Source organism: Triticum aestivum, chromosome 6D (genome assembly GCF_018294505.1).
Source record: "Triticum aestivum cultivar Chinese Spring chromosome 6D, IWGSC CS RefSeq v2.1, whole genome shotgun sequence".
NCBI classification, from domain to species: Eukaryota; Viridiplantae; Streptophyta; class Magnoliopsida; order Poales; family Poaceae; genus Triticum; species Triticum aestivum.
In genome coordinates, this window is record NC_057811.1 from 193,692,195 (window position 1) to 193,713,945 (window position 21,751).

General features: G+C 49.4%; 1 protein-coding gene across 2 annotated transcripts; it reads left to right on the forward strand.

Annotated features, from left to right (window-relative positions):
* Nucleotides 1–2,160: 2,160 nt before the first annotated feature.
* On the forward strand, nt 2,161–21,493 carry LOC123144434 (early nodulin-93). 2 transcript variants are annotated; one of them, XM_044563573.1, is made up of 5 exons: nt 2,161–2,369; nt 2,803–2,864; nt 2,941–3,016; nt 4,234–4,449; nt 21,184–21,493. In XM_044563573.1, the coding sequence occupies exons 1-4, from the start codon at nt 2,306–2,308 to the stop codon at nt 4,407–4,409; spliced, it is 378 nt and encodes a 125-aa protein (XP_044419508.1). In that variant the 5' UTR covers nt 2,161–2,305; the 3' UTR covers nt 4,410–4,449; nt 21,184–21,493. The 2 variants fall into 2 exon arrangements, with proteins under 2 accessions (XP_044419508.1, XP_044419509.1); XM_044563574.1 differs by lacking the exon at nt 4,234–4,449.
* Nucleotides 21,494–21,751: the final 258 nt, after the last annotated feature.

The window sequence follows — 21,751 nt, forward strand, 5'->3', positions numbered from 1 at the left end:
CTCCACCGATGCTCGCCGGCGCGTCGTCGCCTATGAAGCGAGTCCCCTTTCTCCAACCAAAGACGAAGAGGCGACTTGGGTGGAGGAGGGATGAATGGGGGATTCGGTCATGCCCGAGGGGCTTTGGGCATATTTCCACAGCGACGGCTCCGCGGTTTGCCACCTGTCCCCAACGACCAGTCAACATGTGGTCAAAGAGCCTGTACGCACCACATACGTGCTATAGTGACCATATTTTCACATCCAATCGTATTCATTGACCGTAACGAGTATATTTCAAAGTTGGGTGACCGTATCATGCTTTCATTACAATTATAATGACCCTGAGTGTATTTATCTCTTTTAATATGAAAATGAAGCAAAAAGAGAATCAACAACTTGGTATCTTTCCGAACGTTTCCTCCTGTTGTGATCGTTTTCCTCCTCTAGCGAAACTAGCCACCATCACCAGGAGAGCCCTCCTTCCCACGCCGTCTTTCGGCGGCTCTCCTCCGCCGGCAACCTTTTGGTCGTCGGTGGTGAGGGGGGTCGCCGGATCCCGCGTGTGTGGATCGTTTTAGCTTTAGGTTTTAGGGCCCAAGAAGCTTAGGTTTTGGACTGTTCGACGTCTTGGCTTCGGCGGCGATGCTGAATAAAGAAAGGGACAATTGCATTTTTACCCCTAGTTGGTTCCTACCCACGGGTTTTGCCCTTACTTTTCGAGCTTGCTTAGTTTTGCCCTTACTTTTTCCGTCGAGGTCCCTCGAATGCCCTTTGACCGTTTGACCAAAACTTTGAAAACTCATAACTAATTCATATGAACTCAGAAAATGCAAATAAGATATAAAAATGTTCAGATAAACATTACCTTTATGTGCATATCATTTGCATTCAGGACAAACGCACCCTTTAAACTACCTGAGGTAATTAATGTTATTAACATTATTAAAAATAAAAGGTATAAAAATATTTTTTCATGAATAAAAATTACATGCAGATGCAGGTGATGTTTTCTGAACATCCTGATATCTTATTTGCATTTTTCTAAGTTCGTATCAACTTGTTATGAAGTTTCCAAATAATGGTCAAAGTCGTTAGAACATTCTTAACAAGATGATACGAACTCAGAAAAATGCAAATAAGATATCTGGATGTTCAGAAAACATCACCTACATTGGCATGTAATTTTTATTCATGAAAAAATATTGTTTATACCTTTTTATTTTTAATAATGTTAATAACATTAATTACCTCAGGTAGTTTAAAGGGTGCTTTTGTCCTGAATGCAAATGATAACACAAAAGTAATGTTTATCTGAACATTTTGATATCTTATTTATATTTTTCTGAGTTCATATGAATTGGTTATGAATTTTCAAAGTTTTGGTCAAACGGTCAAAGGGCATTTGAGGGACCTCGACGAAAAAAGTAAGGGCAAAACTGAGCAAGCTCGAAAATTAAGGGCAAAACCCGTGGATAGGAACCAACTAGGGGTAAAAATGCAATTGTCCCATAAAGAAACTCCGTATTCTTCTCCGGCGAGGCGATCGTCTCTATTGTCGGTGAAGGATCTGGGAACCAGTCTGTTCAAGCGGGGATGTCGTGGCTGCAACATCCTTGTAGTGGACATGTGTCCTCGGACTCCGCCGTTGTGACGACGTCTGCTCCAACGTCGGCACAGACTTGGGAGGTAGTCGAGGAGCGGATGTAGATTGTGGTATGCATCGACGGCATCTGGAAGACGGAGCGTGTGCTGGGCTCATGGTTCGTGGATGACAGGTATGGTTTCCTCCTCAGATGTCTTAGTCATGTGGGGGTGCCAGATCTGGAGTTCGATGATGTGTCTAGGGTGTTGTCCCAGTCTGATTCGTTCAACGATAATGGTTTCGTTTTTGGTGAGCCACCTTGGAGGTTCCCAGAGGTGCATATCAGCGATGGAGCCGTGTTGAGCTCGAGTGAGAAGGTGATCCATCATTTTTGCTTTCGGTGGCTGCTATGGTGGTGCCGGAGGCAGGTGACGGGTATTGGTGTCAAGCACAGGGATATTTTACTGTCTTTTCAGTTTTGTCATGTCGATTTTTACATGACTTGTATTCCAATCTTTATGATCCAATCTTTATGATATGAATAAGAAACATATTACTACGAAAAAAACTTGTACTATCTTTCTTTGCATATTGAGCTCCGTGCCCGACCTTCCAGCTCGCAAAGTCGGGCCGCACCAACAGCGGAAACAAGGCAACTCGGGTCACCGTTTCCTTCAATCGGAAGACAGCTATAGGGGAAAGGAGCCGCCAGGGAGAAGAAACAGAGCGGAGCGAGGAGCCATGGCCGCCAGGAATTTCTTAGCCCGATCCCCCAAGGAGGAGGAATCCAGCGCTGCCGTCCGAGGTACCCCAAAGACCCTCTCGCTCTTCCTCTCTCAGTTCCCCCGCCGGGCCACACCATCGCAGATCCATCGGGAAACCAAGGCGGAACGCGGTTGTTTGGTCCAACGGGATGGATAGATTCTTGTTCTTGCGCTATGGTAGGTGGACATGGGGTCTCGTGTCTGCCTGGATCCCTGATGCGTGATTTCTGCTCTCAGTGTGGGAAGCGGAAGATGATTCCTCGATAGTGTTCTAATCTGCCCATGGGTTAACCTGTCTTGGTTTCTCTGTGCTCGTGGCTGCCAGGATTGTGTAGTTGCATGCCTTCCGTCATCTAATGTCCCAACTCTCAGCACAATTCGCTTGTGTAGTTGATATACAGTGGCACGTAGACAATGCTGGTGATTTTGTGCTTTCTCCCTCTTATGTTTGTTTCTTGCGTTATCTTGTTGCAGAGGCTGTCTTGTTGGGAGGGAAGAACGCCGCCATTGCTGGTACTGTGGTCGCGGTTCCCACGGTGCGTATTTGTGTGCTGAATTCTTGTGTGCATACTTGCATATATTCTGACTTCTGTTAAATTTAATTTTGTGCAGTTGGTTGCTTGCCGTGTCCTTCCTTGGGCTAAGCATAATCTGAACTACACCGCACAAGCACTCATCATATCGGCAGGTACTATGCTACTCAAAACTGTCTTTGCCGAGCTAGTGTAGTTCTGGCTGTAGTCTACTTTCATGCACTGGCAACATCATATAGACCTTATTTTGCATACAACAATATCATATTGTCCCCTTATTCAGTTATGTGCATGGCCATATATCTTCTTATGCACCTGGCCCTGTTTTCACAAACAATGCTAGTCTTCAATAATTTTCAATGCACCGGTTCTCTATGATTGACATACACTTTCCTTTGTTCATTTTTTTGACCAATCTCATGCACTTTGGCAGCTTCGGGGTGCAGATTATGTGTTCCAGTTTATCATTTTACTGCCGTTTCCTGTGTGTGTGTGTATAATTATCTAGTCTAGATTGGATTAACTTTACATATCCTGTTAGAGTGGCTCATCATGTTGATGTAAAACATAACATTCACGTCCAGCAAAAAACATTCTGCAATTCTTTCATGGTTGACTCTTTTACACACGCATATCTATATTTATACCAATATAAAAAGACCCAAGCGGCAGATCCAACTAATCTCGGCCATCAAATCAGGTCAATCCAACGATCTAGATTGCTTCAATGGTGAGCGCTCAACATTTTTAACATGCAACCAATATCATACCAAATATAAACATCAGCGCTAATCACATAATTGACGCGCAAATAATATCCTACCTAATATCCCCATGTAATAAATATACAGCCTAATATCAACGTGCATTGCCACACATTTACTAGTACTAACAAAAGGTGAGATATTGGATTTAACTCTTTAATTTGTGAAGGTTTTACTTTTGTAAAGAAAATCCGTTGGCTACTGTCATTATCTTGTGCTAACCCGTGAGGAGTAAGATGGGTGAAATAATGGTATGCATTTTCTGAGCATACCACCTTATATAGTGGGCATATTAACCGAGAACCGGAGTCCCAAACCAAAGAACCATGACCAAAACCGAACATCTCGTTACCTGATTTGGTCATCACCTTTGGTGAACCAAAATTAGTTAGGCTTTGTTTTGATGTAGATATTCTACCCCAGGTATTGAACTAGGTTGCAATACCAATTCAACCAAGGCAAGATTTTTTTAATGTACATGTATTGGGAATTGGAATCTTAGGAGAGCGATCGTCAATTGCACATTAGTGGTACTAGGCCTGGTCAAGACCATTCTAAGTCATCTTCTCTGGCTCTCTCCCGTACACTACTCTCTCTCCTTGGTACAGAACGATGCAGCTGCCCTGATACCGGGCCAGCCACTAGGGTGGCTCGATCTTCACGAATTGGAGGTCGATTTGAGAAGCAACACAAGAATCAAGGGCGAAAAAAGGGAAACCAAGATGAAAATCATTCAAAGGACAAGATCCACTCCAATTACTCCTCAAAACGCAAGTCAATCTAAGAGGTGCATCTTAGATCCAAGAACAACAGAAGACGCAAAGGTAAACTAGTTCTTCTCCAAATCTCTAGCAGTGTTGGAGGTCTTGAGAGATAGTTCTTCCAACTTCTAAGATGTTGAGGTTTTGAAATCCATAGGATTCTTCCCCAATGAGGAAGCCTTGATCCTACTAAGAGGATATAGATTGAGCAAAGCTCCCTCAAGTTTTACTCTATGCTTAGCTAACCCTAGAAAAAGGAGGTACAGAATAATATAGGTAATAGGGAAGAGAGAAGGGAGGGTACAAGGAACATTTCCCATCATTTGCACACCGACAAGACCAGGGCCACAGGGTGCACTGTGGACACGGGGACCCGGGGGTTATGGAACCTGTGGACCTAGTATCTAGAAAGTTGGTCGGCAGGGGGTCGTGGACCTGGGGGTTTGGAGGCCGGGGACTGAGGTATCCAGAGAATTTCTCCTGGTGGCCAGGGCCTCGGGGTGTCCAGAGGCTTTTCCAGTCTTGGATCTTTGGGCTCCAGCTTCTTCTCTTTGCTCCTCCTCATGGACTTTGCAATCCTTCCTCACTTCTCTGTGGTGGTCATCGTCATACCTAATCAAACGCAAGGTTCCACTCTTGAGGTAGTAGCCATGCCTCATCCAAATGCATAGGGAGCTCAAGTAGGAGTGAACCCACCTCGGCTTCAATGGCTTTTGCACGACATATATTGTCATTGGTCCACTTGGCCTTGGCCTTGAACCTTGATCTATCATTCCCAGCCATCCTCGGTGATACCATCAAATTCCCCTACCTAATCCCCTCAGCTGCTACAGCCATCGCTCCTAGAACTACCCCAAAAGCAGCTCCTCTCCATCATCTTTTTCCACCGAGAAGTCCAAAGAGACTGCACCGTAAGGCGTCGAGGCTGAGGTGCCCGAGGACCTATTTGTGGACGCCGTCGATTCTGGAGGAGAGAGAGATCAAGGGTTGTGCATGTGGGGGCGCAGTTGCCGTCGTCAAGCACCTTGGATGCACCTTGACGATGTAAGGAGGAACACCTGAGTATAGTCAAGGAGGAACACCCGATTAAAGTCAAGGAGGAACACCCGAGTATAGTCAAGGAGGACGAATAGGGCCAAATAACCATGGGGTAGGCCAGGCCCATGACTTGAGTCTTCCTAGAAGATTTGGGCGGGTCACCATCTTATAGCACAAGAAAAGTCATCTACGCATCCAGAACTAGCTGGCCACCCATTTGTAAATCAACACGGACCATGATGTGCAAGACTCGAGACAAGATGCCAAGTCTGTCACAACCTGGAGGGAGACAACCTCACCGCCATCGCCGACAACAACGACTGTCGCATCAACAAGTCCCATCGTTCCCCGAGTCCTTCGGGCATGACATACGTGGGGTCGAAGATGTTTGGCTCCTGTATTCGTGCAGCAGTACCTGTCGGTATATTAAGAATTGGGTCTTTGATACCCTAGACTTATGCACATGCAGTAGTAGCCTTCCCGAGTCCCGACGGCAAGGTTTGCCGGAGGATAACTAAAGCTAAAACTCAAGATCAGATTACAAATATACAAAGGAGATCTCCGAGCCAGAGATCAGAAATACCGAAGATATGGCTCGAGGACCCGGAAAGATCCTTGCCGGGGAGAACCCGACAAGATTCAAGCCTGGCAAGCTCCGAGCCCGGCAAGAATACCACCACCTTGCCACTGCTCCGCCTCGATCAGGTTGTCACTTGTCGATTAGGTGTCGAGTGGGTAGGTAGTTAGGTGAGCTTTGTCTGGGCACGTGGCAGCTCACCTTTGAAGATACAACTTTAATGACACCCGTCCAAATGATGTGTCTAAGGAAATAGAAGGTAGATGGGCGAACGACACAGAAGGAGAGACCAATCTTGCCGGGGAGCTCCATCCACAAGACACCTCACGGTGCATTTAATGCGTTTGTCCTAACCTGGCAGAGTTAGGTATTTGGCACTGTAGCCACTATTTACAGTGTTTATTTACCATTTTGCCAGTGTGGTGACCCCTTAGTCTATAAAAGGAGGCCCATGGCTACCTTGACAAAGGTCGAAATCCTGTCCATTTGCACGCATAGTGGCATTTCCTAAGCACCTTGCTGGACGTGCGCTCTTTGTAACTGGACATATACATATCCAATATACAAAGCAGGAGTAGGGTTTTACGCTTCACAGTGGCCCGAACTTGGGTATACCTTGTGCATTTTTTGCTAATTCTGCTCTTTGTGCTTGTCAATCTCTCCAGTCGAACCGCAAAGGGATCACCATGATCCCATAGATGGTCATACGCACGGCATCTATGGCGCGCCAGGTAGGAGGATTGCTTGTGCGAACCAGAATTAGCAGTTAGCGCGTCAGATTCTTCACTGTCTTCGCAGACAGGCAACGACACAGGCGGCGGCGCGAGTGGCGGAGGCGGAGGCCAAGATCAACCTCCGCGGCGTTCTGGCGATCACAGCCAGGCGAGCGGCATCGTCCGCAACCAGAACAACGACACACACGCCACCAGGTCCAAGGACGGGGCCGTGCCGCCTGCGGGTGGTGCGGCGAACTCCAGGGACAACAGGGCGCACTTCAAGACGCCTACACCGCGGCCATCTCAGGCCGCGCGCAACGGACAGCGCCACGGCTTCGTCGGCTCCGAGCGTCCCCACGGCAAGGGCCCTGCGGATCATCCTCAAGATACGCAAGGCCAACATGCAGGCCAGCACACTGGCGACAACATGCCAATGTCCAGGTTCGAGACGAGGCTGCTTCCAGATCAGTTGGAAGCAAGAACACCTCTCGTTCCTCGCGCCTTTCCATGCTCTCCACGCCAGAAGAAGCACTGGCGCGTGCTCCTGCTGCGGAGAAGATGGAGGAGTGGAGAACCACCATCTAGAGTCTTGTTGGCTTTACCATCAATGACAAACCGCAGCGGGCGGGACCTTCACAGCAGCAGCCCACCGCTCCGGTGCGTGCTGCCGGAGAGAGGACTGGAGGTGGAGCAACCACGGTGCAATCCCCTCCACGACAGCAACTACCTCAGCGGCAGAGCCAGCGGGTCGACGTCCATGATGACGTGTCCATGGCGTCGTTCGATCCGCGAGTTCACCGTGACCAGCGCCAAGTTCTCCAAGAACGGCGCGGAGATGCCCGTACTACCATCAAATGGCGACAGGAAGCGCGCCGTCAATTTGATAGGCGTGCAGGGTCTGCTGTAGATGGGCTTGCACCGGGGAACAATGGCGGCCTACCTTACGAGGTCGGTTGTCCAGCGTTCACCCGTGAGTTGCGGCAAGTCTAGTGGCCTAGTTCCCGGAACTTCAAGCTAGAGGTGGAGAAGTATGACGGCAAGACACACCCGTCAGAGTTCCTAAGCATTTACAAGTTCCTAAGCATTTACACCATTGCGATGCAAGTTGCTGGGGCTCCGCAAAGTTCCAGGCCAAGAAACTGATCTGCAGTTGATACCGTAGAAAGGTGAGTCGCTCCACAAGTACATACAGAGATTCAGTCGTGTACAACGCAACATTCCCGATGTCCACCCCGTAGCAATCATTGCCGTGTTCCGACAAGACGTGAGAAACTGCAAGATGTAGGAAGAGATGGCCATGAACAAGGTGGGGGACGTCGCTGAGCTCTATGGTCTGGCTGACAAGTGTGCACGGGCTGAGGAAGGAAGGAGACTTCCTGGGGAGGAGGTTGGCTAGGGTCTGATTCAAAAGACGATGATGCTGCCACTGCCCCGAAGAAGAAGAACCGCAAGCGCAACAGGAATCACAAGGGTAAAGTTGTGCTCGCCATAGAGGGATCTAGCAACAGTGGCCCCGACAAGAAGGCTAAGGATGAGAGCTCCGGCAAAGAGGTTGCCGGGTGCGCCTCGTGCCAAGCCTTGGCGGCTGCTGACCAGACCGGGGGCTTCGGCAGGCGGTATTGCAAGATCCACCGCACAAAGAGCCACGACCTTCAAGACTGCCGGCAAGTTGAGCAGCTTGCCGAGAAGTAGAAGGCTGAGTATGAGTAGGGAGATAAGGAGAAGGCTGACGGTGCAAGTGGGTCCGGCAAGAAACGTGGTGGCCGAGGAGGTCGCCGCGGCAAGACCAAGCAGCAAAGGGAGAAGCTTGCTAGAGGTCGAGACAAGAAAGAGGATGACGATGACGAGGACGAAGAGGATGAAGACGAGTCCAGTGAACAGGAGTTCCAGAAAGCCATAGAAGCAATGTGCATTGACGGAGGTGCATCTTTGCACTCCTCTCACCGCCAACTCAAGAAGTCGGCGCGTGAAGTCAATGTGGCAGAACCAACAGTTGATGCCCAGTAGCCATTGAGATGGTCCAACACGCCCATCATTTTTGACGCTGAGGATCACCCTGATTGCACAACTGCGGTCGGGTGCTTGCTGTTTTTACCAACAATCCACAACCTCAAAGTGACAAAAGTGTTGGTTGATGGTGGGGCCGGTCTCAACTTGATTTCACCTGATGTGATCAAGAAGCTACAGATTTCTGATGATGATCTGATGAAGAAGACTGGCACGTTCCAAGGGATCAATCCAGGAAGGAACCAGCCAAAGGGCAAGATAACTCTGTCGGTGACATTTGGCAGCGAACTCAACTACAGGATAGAGATGATTGTCTTCGACGTCGTCAAGATTCCATTGCCATATAATGGGATCCTTGGCCGCCCGGCCCTGGCAAAATTCACGGCAGCATCCCACTATGCATACAACACGTTGAAGATGCTAGGGCCGATGAGCGTCATCACCATCCATTCTGACAAGAAGGATGCGCTGGTTTGCGCTAAACAACTTTACCGGGAAGAAGTTGCAGCATCTGCCGCCAAGGCACTTGCTCCTGCCGACCAAGCTCCCGGGGGAAGAAGAGGAAGAAGACCGACAAGACTACCGACTTCGGCAAGTGTGCCTCTTTGGAGTGCTGTGCTCCCGTCGAAGAAGAACAAGGCTGCTCCACCAGAGACCAAGAAGGTGCCCGCAAGGAGGACGACACGGGGAGAACTTTCACCATAAGTTCCACCCTTGACGACAAATAGGAAAGCGCGCTCGTTGTCTTCATGTGGGTGAATGTCGATGTGTTTGCATGGCAACCATCTGACATCCCTGATGTTCTCAGGGAGGTAATTGAGCACCACCTTGCCGTTTGCCCTCATGCGCGGCCCGTCAAGCAGAAGGTGCGGAAGCAAGCTTTGGAACGGGAACGGTTTATTGCCGAAGAAATAAAGAAGTTGGAAGCGGCAGGTTTGGTCAGAGGTGTACTCCATTCTACGTGGTTGGCCAATTCAGTTGTTGTGCGCAAGGCGAATGGCAAGTGGCGTCTTTGCATTGACTAAACAGATGTCAATAAAGCTTGCCGGAAAGACCCATTTCCCTTGCCGCGCATCGACCAAATTGTTGACTCCATTGCTGGATGTGACTTGCTATCGTTTCTTCTTGATGCCTACTCCGGGTATCACCAGATTTTCATGTCAAAAGAAGATGAAGAGAAGACCGCATTTATTACTCCATGTGGCATGTACTGCTTCATACATATGCCTTTCGGATTGAAAAGTACTGGTTCAACATTTGCAAGAGCAGTCCAATTGGTTTTGAACCTCAGCTGCACAGAAATGTGGAAGCATATATGGATGACATAGTGGTTAAAACCAAGGACAAGACAACACTGATACAAGATTTAGAAGAGACGTTTTAATCTACGCAAGATCAATCTGAAGCTCAACCCCGAGAAGTGTGTGTTTGCTGTTCCATGCGGCAAGCTTCTCGGGTTCTTTGTTTCTCGGCGTCGAATTACAGCCAATCAAGATCAAAGTGATTGAGCAGATTGAAGCATCGAAGCGCGTCAAGGATGTGCGTCGCCTTGCCGGTTGCATTGCTGTACTAAGCAGGTTCATCTCCAAGTCTGCTGAGCGCGCCTTGCCATTTTTCAAAATCCTTAAAAGGCAGGTCCAATGAAATGGACTCCGGAAGCGGAGGCAGCGCTTTAAGACTTGAAGAAGTACCTCTCTTCTGCGCCAACACTGGTTGCACCAAGACCGCAAGAACCGATGCTGTTATACTTGGCGGCAACGAATCAAGTGGTCAGTGCTTCACTGGTGGCGGAGAGGGAACCTGAAGGCGAAGAAGTAGCAGATGCAGGCCCATCAAGTGACAAGCCGGAATCTTCTCCGGCAAGTCTTGTTGCCGACAAGTCAAGTGCAGAGCAAGTAGATGGATCAGAACAAGTTGCGCAGAAGAAGTTGGTGCAGCGCCTAGTCTATTTTGCCAGTTCCCTTCTCCAGGGGGCTAGATCAAGATACGCTGGCGTGTAGAAATTGCTTTTTGGTCTTCTTATGGCCTCAAGGAAGCTGCGCCACTACTTTCAAGCACACCAAATCACCGCCGTCACTTGCTTCCCGATGCAAAGGATTTTGAGAAATCCAGATGCAACAGGCAGGATTGTTGAGTGGGCGTTGGAATTGTCAAGCTTTCTTCTCAAGTTTGAAAGCACTTCAACAACTCAGAGCAGAGCCTTAGCGAAGTTCATTGCAGAGTGGACGCCAACGCCAGACGAAGAAATTTCAGAAACATCTCTCCCCGGCAAGGAAACAAATCAAGACTGGATTATGTACTTTGATGGGGCCTTCTCGCTGCAAGGCGCCGACGCTGGAGTGCTGCTTGTCGCACCCACCGGAGAGCACCTCAAGTATGTGATTCAGATGCACTTCCTTAGGGAGAAGGCGACAAACAACACTGCTGAGTATGAAGGACTGCTTGCCGGTCTCAGGATTGCGGCAGACCTTGAAATCAGAAAGCTCATTATCAGAGGCGACTCGCAGTTGGTTGTGAAGGAAGTCAACAAAGATTATCAGAGTCCACTAATGGAAGCATATGTTGATGAAGTGAGAAAATTGGAAGAGCACTTTGACGGATTGCAACAGAGCACATTCCTCGTGCAGAGAACAACATTGCAGATGATCTATCAAAGCGTGCCGCACTGAAGCTACCTGTGGAACCAGGAACTTTTGTGCTCCACTTGACTCAGCCATCCGTAACACCATCAGTTGGGCAGAACAAAAGAAGAAAGTTGAACTCCAACAAGTACTTTCCTGCTGAGCTCCCAGAAGCTGCCGACAAGGAGGTTGCCGGAGACAATGACAAGGTTGCCGGTAAGCAGCAGGCGCCGGCAAGGAACCAAGTTCTTGCCGAGACAAGCGCTCCTGCAGTAGAAGAAATGCATTTAGTCCTTGTCGTCGTATCGCAGGCTCCGGCATGGGCACAACAGATTGTCGAATTCCTTTAGATTGGAGAACTTCCTGAAGATCAAGAAGAAGCTGAAAGAGTAGCCCTTCAGTCTAGTATGTATCAGTTTCTCGGCAACGACCTATACAGAAAGAGACCAAATGGGATGAAATTGAAGTGTATTTATCGAGAAGATGGACAGAAGCTGTTGGTGGAGATACATGGGGAATATATGGCTCACACATAGGATCAAGGGCCCTTGTCGGCAAAGCTTTCCGGCAAGGTTTCTTTTGGCCCGCTGCTTTTCAGGATGCAACTGAGGTAGTAACCAAGTGTGAAGCATGCCAGTTTCATTCAAAGCAATCATATCAGCCGACCCAAGCTCTTCAAACGATCCCTCTCTCCTGGCCCTTCTTGGTTTGGGGGCTTGATATACTGGGCCCCTTCCCATGCGCTGTCGGGGGCTTTGAGTACTTGTACGTTGCAATCGGCAAGTTCACAAAGTGGTCAGAAGTGGAGCCGGTGAGGAAGGTGACAACACAGTCAGCCGTGAAGTTCTTCAAAGGACTAGTTTTCCGTTTTGGAGTGCCCAACAGGGTCATCACCGACAACAACACACAGTTCACGAGCCGCACCTTCATGCAGTACCTTGACGACCTTGGCAACAAGATATGTTTTGCATCAGTTGCTCACCCAAGGAGCAACGGCCAGGCGGAAAGAGCAAATGCTGAAGTGCTGTGTGGGCTTACGACGAGAACTTTTGACAAGCTGCACGATTGTGGAAGACGCTGGATTGATGAGTTGCCGGCGATTCTTTGGTCAATTAGGACGACACCAAATCGAGCCACTGGCCAAACACCTTTCTCCCTAGTCTATGGGGCAGAAGCAGTGCTCCCCACGGAACTTATGTACGGGTCACCTCGAGTGCTCGCTTATGATGAGCTTGAGCAAGAGCAGCTGCGTCAAGATGATGCCACGCTCCTTGAGGAAGATCGTCTCCAGGCTGCTGTACGTGCTGCACGTTATGAACAAGCTTTGCGCCACTATCATAGCTGCAAGGTTAACGCCCGGAGCCTTGAGGAAGCCGACCTTGTTCTTCGGCGAGTTCAGTTCGCCAAGAATTCAAACAAGTTGACGCCGAAGTGGGTAGGCCCTTACCGGGTGGTACGAGTCACTAGGCGTGGCGCAGTCCGCCTAGAGACCGAAGATGGCACTCTAGTGCATAACTCATGGAATATTGAGCATCTTCGCAGGTTCTACCCGTAAGATGCGGGTTGCCGGGCCACCCGGCAACCACCTTTTGTACAAGTTTGCTGGCGAAGCATGTAAATCTTTGTACAAAGCCAGACGCAGATCCTGTGCATACTGAAATAAAGCTAAGTGGTTCACAACTCTTCAATTCACATGTTTAATTATGTGTCTCTCTGTGATGTTGTGATATGCTTGCCTTGTATGGATAATTAACGAACTGTCAAGGTTCCATATCGTTATTTTCTCTTCTTTCTTTTCTCACAAGGACAGAAGGTTCCCTCACGTGCATGTTTGCCGGGGGGAGTGATAGTATGGACACCAACAAGTGACGTTCAACTTATTATTCCACGACAAGAAGTACAGCAAAGGGAGAAGCTAAGTTGAAAAACTTTCAAACAATTTTCTTTATTATAGAGCTAGCTTTCTTGAACGTTTTTGGTTTTTGTATGGAAAACCTGCACCCGAGGGAACCTTGTCGGGATTAGCTGCGCTCTTATTTTGTTTCGAGTCCGCTCAACAATCTAAGCAGCTGCGCTGAGACCGCCAAGAGACCTTGCCGGCGGCGACATTTCTAGCAAGCTGCTGAGGATCCGTTCCTCATGCGCTCGCGGCAAGTGTGCGCACCGACAAGTTTCCAAAAGCGTAGGAAACATACCATGCAAAAACGGAATCGAACAAGGGGAAACAACACATATTCATCAAACACAGATAGTTTATATTACATCAGATAACTTGCTGCAGTTCTAACTTAAGAGAAATATTGTCTTTTACATGACTGTTGGCGGCAAGACAAGGCGAGGCGTGGCGACTAGTCCCTACGCTGGCCGTCAACCCTCTTCACCTGGCTTACCTTGTCAACGATGGGCTGGATGGCTTCTTCAATGGCCTTGGTGTCAGCATCCTCCGGCAGGCTTGCGAGAACATTGGAGAAGTCAATGCCAGGATTCCAGTAACCAACCTTGACGAGCACCTTTCGGAGAAGGGTTTGACAGAGTTTTACGGGTCTCATTATGCTTGATGGCGTCAACAACACATTCGAAGAACAGGGTTAACCTGGCGCTGGTGCTCACATTCTCGTTGGCGGAGTACCTGAAGTTCTAAAGACCCATGATGGCTAGCTGTGTAGTAAGCTTCTCAGCTGCACTGACAAGCCGCTCGGTCCAGAGTGTCACACTCTTTTCATAGTCGTTATATGTGGCGGCGGCGCTGATGAGCAAGTCCTCTTTTTGAAGATCCTTGAGCAAGCTCTTCTCGCGAGCTCTGCTCTCCTCCAAGTTCTTCTCGTGTCTCGCCACAGTCAGCTGCAAGTCTTTTATGGAGTTGTTGGCGGCAGTGAGGTCCTTGTCCTTGCTGGATATGGTGGCCTCCATCTTCGCCAGATCACGAAGCATTTTCTCCCTTTCTGCCTGAAAGGTTGAGATTTGCTTGCTGAAGTCCTCAAGGTCTGCCTCCTGCTTCTTCACCTTCTCCACCAACTCACTCTTGGCGGCCTCTGCGGCTTTGGCAGCATCGATGGCCTCCTTGAGCTTGTTGGCGTGGTCCACAGACCGGGCTGCAAGTTCTTTATACTTCAGCTCCAGCTCCTGCTTCGCCGCGCAACAAGATTTTCAATCTCTTCATCCTTGCCGCGGAGCTTGGGAGCCACTGCGCGAGCGGCAAGGTCTTCCTCATGAGAGTTGAACTCAGCCCTACGCTCGTTCAGCTTGCCTTCTTCTGCTGACATTCTCTGCGCAGCCGCCTCTTGTGCTTTCTCAGCATCAGATTTCTCCAGCAAAAACTTTTCCCATTCTTTGGCCAGTTGCTCTCGTTGGGCACTCAGCTCTTGGAGAGATTCAGCATACTCAGTTTGCTCCTCTTCAACGTGCTTAAGGAACCCTGTTTCCGCTGCTCCTACAGTTGCCACCCTCGAGTCCAGACTGTCAGACCGGTTGTGGAAAAGTGCTTGAAGTTGTTGGAAATTGCTGTTCATGGCTTGGAGGAGCTCTTCTTTCGACTTGCTACTGCCTATAAGTGGTTGGTCAACGATCCTCAGTCCAGCAGCAGCAATAACATCATCAAAATCCTCTCCTTCAATTGGCGCTCCAATGTTGGCCGTTCCCGGGATGCAGACGTATAAGTTGTCGCCAACCTTGAGATGCTTGCTTGCTGGGGGCCTCTTTAGATGTGGAGGGATCATCCCCGACAACTGCTTTGCCGGCAACTGATGCCTTCGCGTTTGGGTCAGTGCCAAGCGCTCCTGCGGCAGGAATGCCGTCAGTGCCCCCCGTGGATTCGTTGCCGGCTTCCCCATCAACTCTCTTGGCGGTCTCGTCGGCGGCAATCCTGCCAGCCTCTGCAACAGCATCCTTGGCGATCCCCTCAACATCAACATCAACATTCATGTCATTGGTTGGAGGTGGATCTAAGATGAAGGAGAAAGGCAAATCAGATTCAAAGCCAAGTTCAAGAAAACAAAATCAATGAAAGAAAAATGAATGCTCAAAAGCAAGTGGATTACCTGTGTGAGTCTGTTGAGGGGTAACTTCTTCCCTTCCGACAACATCGATTGCCGTTGCGTGGCTTTCGGCATCCTTGCTTGCCGGCTCCTCGCAGACGGGCTCATCAGGTGAGGCCCTTGCCGAAGAGTCATCTTCGAGTAGTGTGGCTGAGGAGGACGGCATATCAAGGGTGACTTCAGGTTGGCCTTCTTGGCGCCGCTCTTCTCCTACAAGCTCGCTGATGTCAGCAGTGAAGATCTCCACGCCAAGGCTTGCCAGCGGGAAATGAGTGATGGACTCACGTTGGGGGCTGGACAGGGGACTACGTCGAGGATTGGGCCCGGGAATGATGACGATGGTCTCTGGACCTGCCATGGTACTTGCCGGGGGCTCGTCGCCCGTCGAGGTCTTCGCCCGCCTTTGCGCCAAGGTTTTTGCGTCTCTGCATAAATCAAGTCAAGACAAGTCAGATCAACAAGTCAAGATTTAAAGGGGATAACAAGAACTCTTACTCTGCTTCGCCTTCGTTGAAAACAGAAACGTCAAAATCGACATCTGCTCCAGTGGTTGTGCTAGGAGTGGGAGTTCTTGTGCGCTTGGCAGCAGCGGCAGATTGAGATGATCTTCCGGCTTCGGTTGCTGGCGTGATTGCACTCGACGACCTTAATGCTCCAGCTGTTGACGCGGCGGTCTGTCTTGTGTGCCGCGCATGTTGCTATTGAGCTCCCTGTCGCTGCAAAGTCTTGCCGGCTGGTCCCTTGTCGGCAGTTTTACCACCTCAAGATGATGGACGTACTGGGTCATTAGAAGCAGTCTTGCGGATGATGCGTTGCTTGGCGGAAAAGGGGGCTCTTCGTGTTCTTGCTCTTCGGTTGTCCCCTTGCCAGTGGAACTCCCGGCAACTTCATCGCCCTGCTCACCGGCAACCACATCTTCGTCAACAAGATCTTCAGGCATCCATACTTCTTCTCCGCCAGTTTCGGCCGCCAAATGACCAAAGACACCGGCTGCCGCGGCGAGCTGAGCTTTCTCTGCTCTGCTCGCAATATAGGCGACCTCCTCGTCGGGGGTGTCGCGGATGAGATCTGTTTCTTCTCTGACAACTCTCTCCAAAAGGGTATCAAAGAATTCCTGCACGCCTCCAACAACTCCATGTGCATTGCACTATGGCATCATCGCAATGATTGCGGTCAAGGCCGAGTTGTTGCACAAGGGACGACGCTTGCCGGCAATTTGGTCTTGCTGCCTGACCTAAACAGCGCGTGGCATAGAGCATTGTGCTGCAGGACCGTCAAATTGTTGTTCAATCCGGGGTGCAGCCTCATGACATCCGCAACATTCTTGTATTCCCAAGCCGGTTGTTTCCTGTTCTGCAGAGGCGCGATTCGGCGGCGAAGGAAGTCTGCACCAACTGCTTCAATGGTGAGCTTGGCGAAACTGAGACAGTGGATCCTGGTGATGGCGATCGTGAGCTTCTGGTCATCCTTGTCATGGCCGCTCCAATCTTTGCCGCGAACTGGTTTGGTCTGCCGGGGCAACAAAAATGGGGGAAATCATCGTCCTTGATCCAGCACCACTCGCCCCGCCATTCTTCCCATTTCTTATGTCCTGCTCCTTCAAGATATATATCCTTGGTCCCAGCCCTAGTAATCCAAGTGATGGAGCCAGGGGAATGAAATAGTGGCGGAAGAGTGCAGTGTTTGGAATCACCTGAGCAAAATTTTCGCAAAGATGTGCAAAAACCAACATGCAAGTGATTGCATTTGGTGTGAAATCAAGCAGATGGAAGCCATATGTATGCATGATGTCGTTGAAGAAATCAGAAAAAGGGGGACAGAGCCCGGAGTAGAAATAAGCAACAAAGAAGCGATATTTGATCGTGTTGCTCTTGGTGGAGCCAGGAAGAACATGCGGGGCGGAGTGAGCCCTCGTCTCTCTCCCCCACATGTAGGCGTACTGTTCAACAAGATCACTCTTGTCCAGAACTAGGTCGAAGACGACGTGCTGCTTCCGCGCTTCCGCCAAGGCCTCCGCGTCCGTGCTGAGGATCTTCTCCACCTTGTCCTTGCTCGCTTTCAGCGCCATGGCGGTTCTGGAAGTAAGGATTGAGGAGGAGTGGGAGTGTGGAGCGGTGGATGGATGCAGAGTGCTTTGTTCTGAGGGCGTAAGGAAGAAGACGGTGGCAACTGCTAGATTGGAAAGAGGGAAGGAATTGAGGAGCCCCTGCGGATTCCTTTTTACGGTGAAGAAGCGGGGCTGGCTCTTTACGATCCGACGTGGATGTGCTTTTGCAGGCGCATTACCGCAGCAGCCGTTTTCATCCACCTCTCCCACGTTTTGCATTTAATGCGTGTGGTGGGAGGCGCAGTAAAAAAGATTATGATAGATTGTAGCAGTTATTCTCTGCACGCGTGCCTATGCATTGTTTGGGCCTAGCCCAACGACGCCTCGCATGCGTGTGTGGCCCAGGCCCGGGGGCTCCTGTCGGTGTATTAAGAATTAGGTTTTTAATACCCCAGACTTATGCACAGGCAGTAGTAGCCTTCCCGATGGCAAGGCTTGCCGGAGGATAACTAAAGCTAAAACTCAAGATCAGATTACAAGCATACAAAGGAGATCTCCGAGCTAGAGATCAGAAATACTGAAGATACGGCTCGAGGACCCGGGAAGATCCTTCTCGGGAAGAACCCGACAAGCTCCGAGCCCGGCAAGAATCCCACTACCTTGCCACCGCTCCACCTCATCGATCAGGTTGTCACTTGTCGATTAGGTGTTGAGTGGGCAGGTAGTTAGGTGAGCTTTGTCTGGGCACGTGGCAGCTCGCCTCTGAAGATACAACTTTAATGATACGGCTCCGCTGCTGTTGTAGGTCGCACTCATCGGCTTGTATTAGATGCCGATTTTCCTGCTTTCGTAGGCGTAGGCGTGGTCGTGGTCTACTAGATCAGAGGAGGGGCTGCAGTGGCGGTTGTGCTTGTCCTTGTTGAAGGTCTGACTAGAGCTGCCCTTTCTCCAGGCATATAATGACAACCTGTTGGCTGCTGCTTGCTCCTTGGGTTCTTCAATATCTGCCTCAAATTCCTTCTTCTGCACAGGAAGCTTCTTGTCTAGGAGCTTGACAATCTATGGAAGGGAGGCCTTGGAGGTCGGTGGTGGGATGCGCCGAGGACCGGTATGTCTGATACCAAGTGTCACGTGCTAGGATTGATACTGGTCCTAAGACCGATGAACATGACACAGTGGGGCTCCGAGGTGCGAAGGTTGGCCGACCATAGTGTTGGGGATGACAGAGAGAGAAGGTTGGGGGCGGGGATTAGATCTTTACTATTTCATTTTCATCTATTCCATAATCCTTGTGTGGCACATGGTGTCCCTTTAGGGAAGACTCGATTGATGCCTAAAGAATAGAATTTCGAGTTCCCTAACAGAGACGATATCTTTATCTTTCTAGCTGAACCAGTCACTTCCCTAACAAAAAGACATCCTTACTAATCTCACACTTAATAATATTAAAGGCAGGATTGATTTGTCCTGTTTTTCCATACGTCATTGCAATTGCCCCTAGAGCTGCCAAAATTTACCCCAATGCCACCCGCAAGTGAAAAATAAGGTCCGAGTCTTCTTAGCTCGTCTCGTCCGAACGCCCACGCCACTGCACTGAGAAACCATGCGTCGCGACTCCCTGTCATTCTCGTGTCGTGACTCCTCGTCGTTCTCGCGTGGCGAGGGTAGTCGCCTGACGCTCCCAGCCTTAGGAAATCGCAAGTTCCTATTGAAGCTTGGCTTCCCCACTGCCGCCAGCCTTATGCCTCCCCGTTGTTCTCGTGTTAGGTGGGCACCCGCTCGATGCTCCTCTTTTTTCGTCCGTCGTCACACAGTACTCCGAGCTGAGACAGACTCTTCCTCTCTGCCTTCGCTGACACATGACCCCTATTCTTTCTTCCTCGTCTGCTTGACCCATGCAGGAAGTCCGCGGCTGCGTCCCGCATCAAGGTGTCGCAGTTCTCGGTGTTGTCGTCGATGGCCAGCAGCAGCGCGCGAGACTCGTTGTTCATCGACCGCAGGCTGAGGGAGCAAAGCGGGGCGGTGAGCTCGAGACCTGCTGTGCCCGTCACTGCTGCTGACGATGCACTGGGTACGGCTGGCCACCAAGGTGTCCCCCAACCTGTCCCGATACGCGTCATGGTCCTGAGCACATCAAACATCAAACGTGATCAAACATCAAACATGAGCGGCTGGCCCAGCCTCACCATGGAGCACGCGAGCTTGGCGGGCGGAGATGTAGCCTTTGTTGTCGTGGTCGAAGGCATGAAAGACCTTGAGCAGCTGCACCTAGTCAACGAGGAGCGGCGTGTGGGCCATCAGCAGGGCGTGTGCCAGCTTGTAAAACTTGACGGTCCCGCTGCCTTTCGCGCCAATGGGCAGCTGCAGTGTGTGAGACTCTTTGCCTGATGACCGTAGGCCGAGGGAGCAGAGCAGAGTGGCCAGCTCCAGACTGGTGCACGAAAGACAGGATCAGGGGTCCCACAACGGTGATCCATAGAAGAATCCACAATGACGTAAGTGTCATCGGCGCGGAGGAAGAAGGAGGTGGCGAGCAGCATGTATGTGCTGGCGTAAAGCAGAGGCGCCGCTCTGCCAAGGCCAGGAGATGGTTGCGGAGGAAGGCAGCCGCCATTTTCTGAGTGGTAATCGATCAACACGAACAGTAGCACGACCTGGACCTGATTGCGTTTTTAGTTCTCGGTACGTTAAATTGGCATCGTATCTACATATATTATTCTCTTCTCTGCGTTCACATAATCAAATCAATGCAACCATCTTTATTCTTTTCATCCAATTTTTTCCAAACGGTAACAACATTTTCTGGAGGGACTGAAAAAATAGGTCTGTTACTGGAACTTCCGACCGAGGAAACACACTTTGGCCAATGGCCATATCTGTATGGAGAGAGAGATTAGCAGGGAAAAAGCAGGATCTTAGGCGTGACCAGATCAACAATTTCCATGTAAGCCTAAATATTAAGAAATGCATTGACTCTGCGTAGGGCAACCTGATGGTGCAAGAGCACATCTCGCTGGAAGGCAAATCAATGAACGTTTGCGCTCGAGAACTCTTGTAGGTTCTTTTATCTCTGCCACACCTGCAGAGACTAATTCTTGTGCCTTGCACGCAGTATATTCTTTTAGTACGAGGGTGCCGAGTTACCTTTTATCCCTTTGCATCGGGCATATTTGCTAGTTATCCCTGATGGACTAAGAGATGAGACCCACGCCTCTGACACCACTGAAGAACCACACTGATCGTTCAGTCTAACCGAATGCCCAGCCTATTGCTGTAGTCTGGACCAAGATCCAGTGCAATTTTTTCCTACTCAGAATTGACAGTAGATGCAACATTTTTCGTTATCTGCCTAGAGGTTAATAATTTACACAAGGGCCGCCGCTTAAATCTTAATTCAACTAGTGAGTTCTTGAACAATATCTGGTACTGGATTTTTGCTTCTACTAATTATTCCTTCGTTTAAGGTGCAAATTTGGAATCATTGCAAACTCCACATGTTTTGCTGGATTTATGCGATTATGTCTGTTTATTCGCACTGAATGATTTGGCTATCCCGATGAGATTAGTATCAAGTTGCTGGCAGGGCTTCACACAATAGAAGTTGCTATCGTACTTCAGATCGATCATAGCCATTTGTTCAAGGATCATGCCTATTGCTTCATCTGTTGCTCAGAAAGATGATCATTCTTGTTTGCCATGCTCATGCAACACAAAATTGGGAGTTTACTAAAACAATATCCTTGTTTTTATTGGACAGCCTGTATCGCTGGCTTCTTCATCACCGCAGATAAAACCATCCTACGGAACGCAAGACAGAACACCATTGGGAGGATCGACAAGTCGACTTGATCCAGGACTGTACAGAACCGAGGCTGATGCGAATCGCGTCAAACTCCCCTCTGTTCCATCCATGGATGGTGATGCACGTACGGCGATTTTCAGTTTCAGGCTTATTTTGTACCTAACCTTGCAATGTAAAGACTAAAGAGAGTTGGTGCCTGCTAGGGCAGTGGACCCCGTTTGCTCCCAATTGGAAGTGGAATAAAAGATGGGATGCTTAGTTAAAACTGTTGTTGTGCTGTCAGTGTACTTCAGTTCTGTTCAGTTAAAACTAATAGCTGAACCGAAATTTCAGTTCCAAAATAATTTGGTTCTTGATCTGCCAAAGAAAGGATAGGTCAACAATTTTGGAAGACCAAGTTGGCCGTTCGCTAGATATATGGAGTGGCCGACCATATTCAAAAATAGTTTGTCTCCCTAATCCATATTAGAAAAAAACACTAAAACATACTCTTGTCTCCCTAATCCATATTAGAAAAAACACT